This window comes from Rhinoraja longicauda, chromosome 3 (assembly GCF_053455715.1).
Source record: "Rhinoraja longicauda isolate Sanriku21f chromosome 3, sRhiLon1.1, whole genome shotgun sequence".
Taxonomy (NCBI): Eukaryota; Metazoa; Chordata; class Chondrichthyes; order Rajiformes; family Arhynchobatidae; genus Rhinoraja; species Rhinoraja longicauda.
Genome location: NC_135955.1, coordinates 95,301,272 through 95,313,631, shown reverse-complemented (window position 1 = coordinate 95,313,631; position 12,360 = coordinate 95,301,272). Strand labels below are relative to the sequence as shown.

The 12,360-nt window shown below is 40.7% G+C and overlaps 1 protein-coding gene across 3 annotated transcripts in view; it reads left to right on the top strand.

Moving 5' to 3' along the window:
* The window catches only part of cenpu (centromere protein U), a 62,047-nt gene that overhangs the window by 6,764 nt on the left and 42,923 nt on the right, over window positions 1-12,360 (top strand). For all 3 annotated transcript variants that reach the window (XM_078396676.1, XM_078396675.1, XM_078396673.1), the window contains one exon: window positions 2,870-3,050. In XM_078396676.1, the coding sequence (XP_078252802.1) occupies window positions 2,870-3,050 (181 nt within the window). The remainder of the gene's footprint in view (window positions 1-2,869; window positions 3,051-12,360) is intronic.

Below are 12,360 nucleotides of genomic sequence, written 5' to 3'. Positions count from 1 at the left end.
GGCGTGCAGCGTAGGTTCACAAGGTTAATTCCCGGAATGGTGGGACTGTCGTATGTTGAAAGTCTAGAGCGACTAGGCTTGTATACACTGGAATTTAGAAGGATGAGAGGGGCTCTTATTGAAACATATAAGATTATTAAGGGGCTGGACACGTTAGAGGCAGGAAACATATTCCCAGTGTTGGGGGAGTCCAGAACCAGGGGCCACAGTTTAAGAATAAGGGGTAGGCCATTTAGAACGGAGATGAGGAAAAACTTTTTCAGTCAGAGAGTTGTAAATCTGTGGAATTCGCTGCCGCAGAAGGCAGTGGAGGCCAATTCTCTGAATGCATTCAAGAGAGAGCTAGATAGAGCTCTTAAGGATAGCGGAGTCAGGGGGTATGGGGAGAAGGCAGGAACGGGGTACTGATTGAGAATGATCACATTGAATGGTGGTGCTGGCTTGAAGGGCTGAATGTCCTACTCCTGAACCTATTGTCTAATGAGCTGTGTTACAACAATTGGTATCAAGAAGAATTTTGACCAGAAACTTTGTCTGTTCATTTCCCTCCACGTCTGACCTGATGAGTTCCTTCAGCAGTTCGATTTTTGATATCTCTAACTGTATATAAACTTTCCTCCTTTGCATCATCCTTGTTGCCAATTTTTCCACTTTACTTTCTTGCTACATGTTTCCTTTACGTACTCTTCCAGTTTTTATGCCAGCGCTGTTCCAGGCGCTCTCTTTTGTAAGCACTCGTCCATTATAATGGTGATTTATTATTATAAAACTAAGTACATCACTGAGCTACAGCACTATACAGCTCAAGTAACAGCAATGCAACAGCCCCAGACAAGCTCAATGCTTTCTATGCTCCCTATACAAAAGGGAGAACAATAATGTACCCACATGAGCTCCCACATCACCTAAAGACGCTATGATTTCTAAGCTGAGACTTTACAAAAGGAAACTGTTGGCCAATAAGTGATCTATTGTCCTTGCTTGAATGCTTTGTTCAGATTTTGCTTGCCAATAACTTCACACTGTAGGATTTGCAAGTATAACAATGCTACTGCGCTTTTTGAAGGGTAAAATAGCTGATTCTAGAAAATACAAAACCGACATGTGGCATTAGTAAAATAAATTATCAAGCTCCTTGTGCTATTGATGATTTAGTGTGATGACGGTTTGATGTGGTGAAGGCTTTTGGCACGCTGGTTGTCATCATTCAGTGTACAAGTTGTGATGTTACATTGCAGTTGTACAAGATGTGAGTGAGGCCTGCACTTGGAGTACTGTGTTTAGTTTTAGTCAGCCAGCTAAAGGAAAGATGCCATAAAGCTGGAATGAGTGCAGAAAAGATTTACAAGGATGTTACGGGACTCGAGGGACTGAGTTATAGTGAGAGTTTGGGCAGCTAGGACTTTATTCCTAGAAATGTAGGAGACTGAGGGATGTTCTTAAAGATCACTCTGAAGAAAGGTCTCGACCCGAAACATCACCCATTCCTTCTCTCCCAAGATGCTGCCTGACCCGCTGAGTTACTCCAGCATTTTGTGTCTACTGATCTTCTTAAAAGAGATGTATCAAGTAATGGGTGGCATAGATAGGGTGAATATAGATCTTTTTCCTAGGATTTGGGAATCAAAAACTAGAGGGCATAGGTTTAAAGTGAAAGGGGAATGTTTTAAAAGGAATAAGTGGGGGAAATCTTTCACCCATTGGGTGGTGGGTGTACGAGACGAGCTACTGTAGATTAGTGTAATGGTGTCACTCATGTTATGTGTCATGCTTTTATGTGTCACGCCCCTTTAGCAGAAGCGTGACATTCAGAAACGATGGTTTGACAAGACAAGCAGGCCACTGCCACCGCTGACCAAAGGGCAGGTGGTCCGCTTACAGACTGACAGAGGCCATGACCGTATTGGAGTAATTTCTGGGATTGCTTCATATATCGTTAGTGCCGATGGCGGTACCTACCGACGTAACAGGCGACACATCCTGCCTGTGAACGAGCCAGTTCCTCCTCAGTATAATCTAGATCGTACAGGTTCGCCTCCGTTTGCGCCTAGTGGCACTCGCATGCTTTTGCCAGCACAATAATCTATGTCTGCAACAACTCCTCTGCCTGTTCCATCTTCGCCTCCATATTCATCGCCTGTTCCACAGTTTGCTGCTTCGTCTCTAGGGACGTTGATTCAGTCTCCCTCGCCTGTGGAATCACCTGCTCTCTCCCCGGATAAGAAGAATGGAGATGGTCTCTATTGTACACGTGCTGGTCGTGTTTGCAGGCCGGTTGTGAAGTATCCAGACAATGTTTAACTTTCCTCCAGTTTGTCACCGATTGTTATACATGACGTGCTTAGTTGATGGGTCTGTACGTTGTTGATTCTTTAAGAGGGGGATGTAGATTAGTGTAATGGTGACACTCATGTTATGTGTCATGCTTTTGCAGTTACACCCCTTTAGCTTTTGAGTGACCACTGCTTGTGAGATTCGGGTTAGTGTAAGTGGAACGTGCAGGCGTGAGGCCGTGCTTGCTATGTAGTTAATAAAGTCTTTGGATCATTATCAAGGTGTAAGGTTTCTGTTATTATACGGACAGCACAACAGCTAACAGACAAAATAGTTGAGGCAGGTACAATAAAAATGTTTAAAATACATTTTTATTGGCAAGCAAAATGGATAGGAAAGGTTCAGAAGGATAGAGTCAAATGTGGGCAAATGGGACCAGTGTAAAAGGGCATCTTGGTCGTCATGGACAAGTTGGGCTGAATGACCTGTTTCTGTAGTTTAGGACTATTGACTAATATATTCTATGATTATTTATTTTGTTGTATACCATATTAACATTGAACAAATGGAGTTCGTTCTGACATTTCTTTTTCAGGCTTCTAAAGCTGCAAGATCTAAAAAAGATGGACGAAATCAAACAAAAAAAGGAAAGACTCCTGTTCATGACACTAAAGCTAAATTGTCGGATCAAAGGAAGCTACAGTTTTCCCCAGACCTATCCAGCATTTTAAAAAATTCAGAAAGTCAAGAAGATGATGAACAAAATGACTTTTCTGGTAAGGTGTTAATTAATGATTGGGGAATACAATACAGCTGCTATGTTCTGTGCAGTGATGTACAAAGTGTGCTGCTTCTTTGATTTTCAACTGGCATGATCATCTTGTGTGTCGGAAATATAATACAGATCACCTACACAACATCAACAATGGACTGAGAAAGACTTCACAGACGTTGTGATTTAAATTGCCAGATTCTAACCCAAGTGTTAAACTTATCAAATAGCAACAACTTCTTGCTGCATCAAAGGAGAGCTGTCAAACAAAATTTGGACTCGACTTGTGTAAAATGATACTAATGTCGGTAACATAAAGCTTGTCCAAAAAAATTGATTTTAATGATGCTTTAAAAGTGAAGACAGAAAGACAGCTGGAGAGGTTGGAGAAGAGTTTGAAGTCTCCTCAGCTGACGACAGTCATCAACAGGGGAGGAAATTTTCTTTGGTGATAGTCAAGAGGCCAGAAGATGAGAGGGGCAATGCCTGTGTCTGGAAGGACTTGAAAACACGGGCAAGAATTTTAAAGTCAAGATGAACAGTTGTGAATGGGGTAGAGCAGAACAGTAGGTTTGGGTACCACCATGTGAAAATGAGTGACTAGCAGTATGTTGGGAGAATTGTATCCATAGTTATCAAAGGTATAGATGTGGGTTTTCAAGAGCAAATCCATCCCCTGGACTGCAGTGCATCGTCCAGAAGGCTCAAACTCTGGGAAGAGAGACTAGAGAAATCTCCGGAAGACACTCACATGGCAATCGATCCCTCTGAGAAACTCCCACCAGGTTCCGACCAACCTTGGATAACCTGGCGCAGTCTCAACAGTCTGCGGACAGACATGGGGAGGAGCAAATGTAACTTGCTGATAGGGGGATATACTGAAGATGCGGCAGACTGCGAGTGCGGACAGGCCTCCAGACTATGGAACATCTATGGCTTTGGTCTTCCAAATATTTAGATGGAGGAAACTGCAGGTCGATGACATTGGTTTAGAGCAGCTCCCATTTCATTCTCAGTTGAAAATGTTTGCTATAGGACCCTGGTTTGTTTACTAAATGGACCTATTGCCTGATACAGGCGTATATTTCAGCCATCTTATGAATGGGCGAGGATGAGAAGGATGAGGTGTTGCTTCTACCCTTTCTGAACACTGACCAATATGCTTTAAGTGGGTTTAACCTACGTTCTTTATATTTTTGAGGCAAACAAAATGATGCAAGTCAGTTCCCAGGTCAAATACAGCTTTACACGAGCAGGGCACACAAGCAGACAGATAAACCTATACAACAATGCAATACTTGCAATATGTCTTGCAGACCTTACCTATCTTTCAAAGTCCCAATCACTGTCCATTACACTTGTGGTTGGTGACTGGTATCACTCCCAAATGTCAGCCTTCTCTGTTCTTCGCAAAGGTTTATCTTCTGTCTCAGGTGGTGCTTTGCTGCCTTGGTTCGAGCTCTCGCTGGCTATTGACCTTGCTGGCTGCTACTGTGATTCTTCGCTACTGACTACCAAATTGATTTAGTGGAACCTAAGAGAATTGCTCCCCCCTGTCACCTAATCAATATGCGGCTAAGATCTAATCTGAAGAAACTCCAAAATTTGGTTTTGGTCATCTAAAAATGATATAGCTATTGTAACATGGATAGGTTTGCAAGGATACTTTTTAATCTTGAATTGGCATGAACTGTGTTATTGCCAATTTAACTCTTGTGCCTTCCAACAAAGAATGGGAACGATCAATTGCAAATGAATCTGAAGAGTTTCATCACTATCTTCAGTAATATTGTAAAATAAGATTTGTTATTTTCTGTTGAATGCTTTTGTTGTGCTGTGATACAGTTTTAAGCAAAGTCAGACTGTCTTCCTAATTTCCTCTCAGGAAGGTAGGTTAATTTGGCTGAAAATGTTGTTTAGACCATGTCATATGTATGAGATATTGACTGGTTTGTTTGCAGTTTATTGAATATAATTGAGTTATTTTGCAAGAGATAGAGTTGATCATTTTGAACAGTTTGACCATCTTCTGGCAAAATTTGCCCAGAGCAGACTTTTTCATTTTAATCTTCAACTCTGAATAGAAATCTATTGCCGTACTAATGAATTTGGAATTGATTTATTTGAATCAGCTAGATTTTAAAAAAACATGGGATTGGAGTCACAATGGGTAATTCTTAAAGCCACATTGAGCAATTCTTAAGCCTATTGCATGCTTGTGCTGGGTTTAACACAAGATGTCACCAGAGAGCTGTTTTATAATTGGGGAACAGTTCCTTGGGTGTTTTGTTACTAAAAATCGTTTAACAGCTGCTTTAAAGTGATTTTGGGGTTTTGTTTAGAACTTATCCCATTGTTTAACGTAAAGGTTACAAGTGCTTATAATTCTGTTCTATTGTATATAATCAAATTCGGTTCCATTTAATTTTTGGCTTGTGCAATTTGGGCCAAAGAGCCTGTTTCCATGTTGAATGACCATATAGATTCATGATTAATGCAGATATATATGGTCATAGAGTTTTACAAAGTATGACTTTCTAATTTATACAAATAGCAGTATGTGAATTCAAAACAAAAGATAACAAGAGTTGTGGTGTACTAGAAGACTTAATGGAATACTTTTAGGAATGTAATTTTTGATGAATTTCTGCTTGTGAGGAAGAGCAAGTGGAAGCCAGTAATACAAAAACTGCAAGAAATCAAACAGGAATTTTAAGACCTCACTGACCATTAGCACAGCTGCATTCAAAGGCTGCCTGCTTAGCCCACTGCTCTACTCACTTTGTACACATTACTTTTTTTACACCCATCTGCTTCTTCTTCTTTCGTGTCCATCATCTATGTTTCAAATGTTACATCACTGTCTTCGTCCGTCTTGAAAAGGACGGAAGCTTCCAGCGACAATCAGTGGGAGCCATCACTTGTACAATAGATGGTGATGGTAGCAGAATTAGTTCAGGACACTTCCAGTTTCCAGCCTCGCGACATGGATGCTTTTGCTATGGGGCCACCCATGACTGTGACTAAGTTCTAATGCCCTCTATACATTTGCCTGCGATACCACTGATGTTGGTGGTGATACCTCATTGGTGACCCTCGGACTATCTTTGATTGGACATTACTGGCTTTATCTTGCACTAAATGGTACATAGAAAACATAGAAAAACAGGTGCAGGAGTAGGCCATTTGGCCCTTCATGCCAGCACTGCCATTCAAAATGATCATGGCGGATCATCTAAAATCAGTACCCCGTTCCTGCTTTTCCCCCCATATCCCTTGATTCCTTTAGCCCTAAGAGCTAAATCTAACTCTCTCTTGAATTATTCCTCTATCATATATCTGTACACTGTGAATGGCTCGATTATAGTCATGTATTATCTTTCCGCTGACTGGATATCACGCAACAAAAGCTCTTCACTGTACCTCGGTACACGTGACAATAAACTAAACTGAAACTGAAACCCTGATCGTTCCCTTTTCTCCTACCTTCTGGCAGAAGATGCAGGAGCTTGAACATTCAGAGTTGAGAATGTTTCTTCCCACTGTTATCTGACTCATGGGCCAATCGTTTATTCACACCCCATTCCCAGACATTCTGCCCAAATATCACATGGAAAATAATGATTTAGTCCACTGCTTTACACCATCTTTGCAAGGACACTTAGAGATGGCCAATAATTCCTGGTCTTGTCCAGATCATATGAATTAAATGTAAATAATAACATACAGATAAATGTATAACAATCAATAACACAAGAAACTAATAACCATAATACTTGGTAACCATAGTAGTACACACCAAAGTCCATCGTGCAACCAAAGACACTGCCCTCAGCAGATTATAGTTGCTGAGATTTGTGTTGTGTAATATTCAAGAGCCTGATGGTTGCTATGACACAGAAATCTAATCACAGATATTTAAACAGTGCTATGCATTCCCAAAGCAATTGCTAATGTTAAAACGAGCACGGTCTTCGTACTAATTGCGGTGCATTTGCACTAATAGCAGAATGAAAACACAGCATTTTACAAATATGCAATCTTAATTTGCTCTAATTCTACTGGTAATCAAAATCTACATCATCTGATTCACTTGACAATAATTACTCTCAGCACCCTAATCCAATATTCAGATCAGTTCATTGTCATATTCACCCAAGTGCAATGAAATTCCTTGTTCAAATGAAGTTTACAGAGTAAATACCACACATTAATGATAAATATTAAAATAAAAATGAGTGCAAAATTAGAATATGCCAAAGAATATTAAAGTACAATAATGGAATAACTAAATGAGGTAGAGTTAAGAGTAGCAGTACATACCTTGAGTTTTGGATATTATGATTGTTATGCGGTGGACCCAAAGACAAATCTATCTCTATATATATAAACATAGCACAAAAAGTAAGGAAATTTGTGTTTGGTAGATTATTTCTTTGTTGTAACAATGCTTCTTGGCAATAAATCTTATACCGTTGGAAAGCCTGTTTATTTCCCTTTTAAATGGTGCCAACATTTGTAAGGAACATGCATTTGTGGGATGAGCAGCATAGCTGAGTATATGGGTTGCGCCCATGAAAAATTTGCCAAATCTTCTCTGCCAATGCCAAACAGCTTATTCTGCTGTTGCTATTGACTCTTGTTTTGAGCTTCTGGTACCCCCAGGTGCTGACAATCAGGTGCCTGATTGGCACCTGATTGGCAGCATCTGTGAGCATGGGCCCTGCTACAGTGGTCAGTAGGTGTCTGCTCCAAGAATCAGCATGCCACGTTTGACTGATCTGGATAGGGCCCGTGCGATAGGGCAACTTCAAGCTGGTGTTCCGCAAAACCAAGTTGCGGCATTATTTGGAGTGAGCCCTAGTACCATCTCCAAAGTGAAGGCCAAGTTCCATATAACGGGGGATGTCAGAGACAGGCCGCGAAGTGGGCGTCCCAAGAAGACGACACCCGAAGAAGACCGTTTCCTCACCCTGTCAGCATTTAGGAACCGTAGGCTGTCTTCTACAGATTTGCAGTCAAGTTTTGCAGGACGATATGGCCGACGGCTCTCTGCCCAGACAATTCGGAACAGACTGCACGCAGCCGATCTCCAGTCTCATAGGGCTGCCAGGAGGCCTGCCATGACTGCCCTTCACCGTCAGGCCCGTTTGCGCTGGTGTCGGCAACACGTGCACTGGAACCTGAACATGTGGAGGAACGTTATGTTCAGCGATGAGTCCAGATTCTGCCTCCGGCAGTTGGATCATAGGGTCAAAGTGTGGAGAAGACGCGGAGAACGCTATGCTGATTGCTGCACCGATAGAGTAACATCTTTTGGTGGAGGCAGTGTGATGGTGTGGGGCGGCATCTCCCTCACTGGAAAAACGAGGCTTGTCATCATTGGAGGCAATCTCAATGCAGAGAGATATCGAGATGAGATTCTGCAACCAGTGGCAATCCCATATCTCCACAATCTGGGACCGAACTCTATCCTCCAAGATGACAATGCTCGCCCCCACAGAGCAGGGTTTCTCAGAGACTACCTCCAGAATTTGGGAGTGGAGAGGATGGAATGGCCTGCCAGCAGTCCTGACCTCAACCCCATTGAACACTTGTGGGATCAGCTTGGGCGTGCTGTTGGTGCCAGAGTGACCAACACAACCACGTTGGCTGACTTGCGACAAATGCTGGTTGAAGAATGGGATGCCATCCCACAACAGTGTGTGACCAGGCTGGTGACCAGCATGAGGAGGAGGTGCCAGGCTGTTGTGGCTGTGTATGGTTCTTCCACAAGCTACTGAGGCTCCTGTTTATTAAATGAATAAATTGTTAAATTGCCAATATGTCTTGTTTCTTCAGACTTCAATCATCCAATCCACCACACAACACCGAACAAGAGTCAATGGCAGAATAAGCTGTTTGGCATTGGCAGAGAAGATTTGGCAGATTTTTCATGGGCGCAACCCACATACTCAGCTCTGCTGCTCATCCCACAAATGCATGTTCCTTACAAATGTGGCACCATTTAAAAGGGAAATAAACAGGCTTTCCAACGGTATAAGATTTATTGCCAAGAAGCATTGTTACAACAAAGAAATAATCTACCAAACACAAATTTCCTTACTTTTTGTGCTATGTTTATATTACTAAAACTCAGATCTTGTATATATATGTGTAAATATATGATACTGGAGAGATTTTTAATGTTATTTTTATTTGTATGCAAAAGTGTATTCTGTTTACTTGATGGGAAAGTTTTACTTGTATGTGGTACTTCATATAGCCATGTAATACATAATATAAACTTATGATTCCAGACTGTCTTCAACTGTTGTAAAATTCAAATTTGTATTTGATCTTTACCCATAATTGGACCCGAAAATGTGACATTTTTTACACATCATAATTTATGTGAAAATATATACCTATCGTCATGGCCTACATTTGTCCAGACCAAATATTTTTGAGGACGTTTGATATGCCTTTCCAAACCCGACTTTGCTTGGAGAATGTATTGCACATATTCATGTGGGAGAGCAAAAAGTATCATGCTCATGTACGTAACTCGTGTCCTGAGAGTTACGTACGTAAGATGCCGTTGGCAATCATGAAAAATGAATATATATCGGATCGATATTCATTTGTTTCTATGATGCCCCAAGTAAAAATATACATGTTCCAAAATTCTTAACTCAACATACTTTAAAGCAAAGGAGACATACTGTGCTTACTTTGTTCTCCGTGTCCAAATCGTTACGTGCATAAGCAGGCATCGTTCACCCGCTGTTTTCATGTCTGGTGGATCTGTCAACTTATAAAAACAATAACATTGCTGTCTGGAACGAAACCGCGGGAAAGTGTAGTGTATCAATTTTCTGCTGACGATGCTGCAGCCTGATGACCCTTCGTGTCTTCGGAATGTCTGCTGGTTACGTACAGGAGACATTCAATTGCTCAGCGTAATCTTCCAAATTAAAGCATTTACGCAGCCCATCGGACACAATCCTGTCGGCGTATTGAAAGGTAAGATTTTGTTTGTATTTTAAATGTATTTTGGGGGATATACTAGGATGAATTTTGATGTTTCGATCGACATGTAGTCCCACATATTGATTTTGGTGTTGTACATACCTAACACGATTCTAGATCGCTTGACGTGTCGGTGTATGCACTCATCCACTTTAATTCGTAAAATAAGTAGTGTTACAATTAAGTAATATTTTATAGTTGGTCTCCATATTGCATGACGTCTGTTGATATTTTCCTCTTTTATGAATTGTTGCTGCTAAGTGTTCTTTTTCCTGCTTGTTGTCAGACAGAAGAAAGATGCATTTGAGACCGCGGCAGGCCAAAATAACGGATTTGTCAGTGGGTAGAGTCCAGCAACCAAGTTTGAAAAGTAGAAAGGAGCGTCAAAGAGAATATCAGCGAAATTATGTAAGGCGGATGAAAGAACAGCCTGAAAAGGAAGCAGTACATCGGCAGAATGAAAAGGTTCGTGCGCGACAATGGCGGCAGAAGAGAAGTCAAGAAGAAAAAGCACATGATAGAGAGTTAAGCAGACTCCGCATGCAGCGTTATAGACCGAGGAGAAAAGAGGCTGGGATAACAGGTTCAGCAACAAACAAACAGAAGATCACAAGAGCATCAGTGAAACAGAGGGAGAAGTGGCGCAACAGCAAAAGAGAACAACGGGCTTTAATGTCATCACAAAAAAAGAGACAAATAAATGAACGCCGACGACAACAATATGCCGCAAAAAAGACATCTCGCCCATGTACATCATTCTGCAATGCAAGTCCGAGTAGCTCAGACAGGGACAGAGCACCTGGGAATGCTCCAACCACTCCACCTCAACCAGACATGATGCATGACTCTAATATGTTCAGTTCAGGTGATGCAAAAAGGAAAGCAGTGTCTCGGTTTTGGAACGTTCTGCCAAAGAATCCTGATAGGTTTGCTGAAGTTGTTTCATCAATTGTCGAGAATGCCACACCTAATAAGAAAGCAGCACTAAAGAAGAAGATGATCTGTTGCCCTTCACAAAAGAGGAGGCTTGATTTCTTGGAAAGAAATTCTGTGAAGTCTGTGCTGAAGAGAATTCGATCAACTAGAAAGTTAAGAGATCATTCAAGTTGAAATAAATTTCTTACTTTCTGTCTAATGCTGCAGGACTCCAGCTGTTTCTATTTTGTTTAAGCAAAACTCTTTGCATGATACTTTAGAAACTTCGATGTGGACTCTTGAAGAATTGTGTTCTATGCGACAGCCTTGAATCTGTGTGTCATAAACTTGCACATTTCAGAGAACCAGGACTTGGGAATGATTTTCTTGTTAGCAGCATTTTGCTATGTTGTACTGAATACATTTCATGTTTATTCCTCAGCAGTTGTTCAGTGGACTCTCGTAACAAACTCCTTGGGACCAAGAAAATTACTTTGTTTGACATGAATTGACATTTTAATATATCAGCGTTGCAAAAACAAAACACAAAGAAAACTAAATGTTTGGGACTGGAAACATTGTTTTGCTATAACAAAAAGTTGTTATATCAGTGTTCTTTAAAAATAAAGTCCACTGTGCAGATTTCAGGATTGTATGCATTTTGTGCATAGCAGAGTACAGGTGTGATAGTTACAAGTAACAAGTGGTCACAAGTTATTGCCAGGGACTACAGATTTAATAAGAGGTAGCTGCAACTCCAAATTCAGTTTATGTATGATATTGACAATCCAAAGACAAGCAATAGTAAGTTCTTGCCATTCCTTCACTGTAATATTAAGAAAGTTAATCAGTAGACAACTCCATTTTATATTCCATAAATTCATTCTTCCATATTATGAATTGAATTTTACACACTCCATTGCATGCCACATTTTGGTGTCCTCGTTACGTATGTGATATTGCCATCAAACAAACTTATCCTAAAACTGTAACGTATTACTGTTTAAAAAGCCAACAGTTGAAAGGAGAACATTGCTCTAAAGTGAATATTAAATGGTTATTTGATGTACTGCATGCAGAAATGGATAATGTACGTAATGGTGTCCTCTAATCAATCTAGTATTACACAGCCATAATTAGGTTAGAGGTTTACTGTCCAATTTCATCCATGGATAGGATGTATAACTACACTTTAATGAATTAGAAAAAATAAGTTCTACCTTTGCAATCAAATGCCATTGCGACACCATGTTACACACGTTAACACTTGTGGTAAATTTTACATAACCTGAAAAGACTATTTGCGGTTGTGGAACTATCTACTTTCTTTTTGATAGAGTCAGACGGTTGTCAAACTTGTTAATAAATGTGTTTGCATTGGTTTTTTG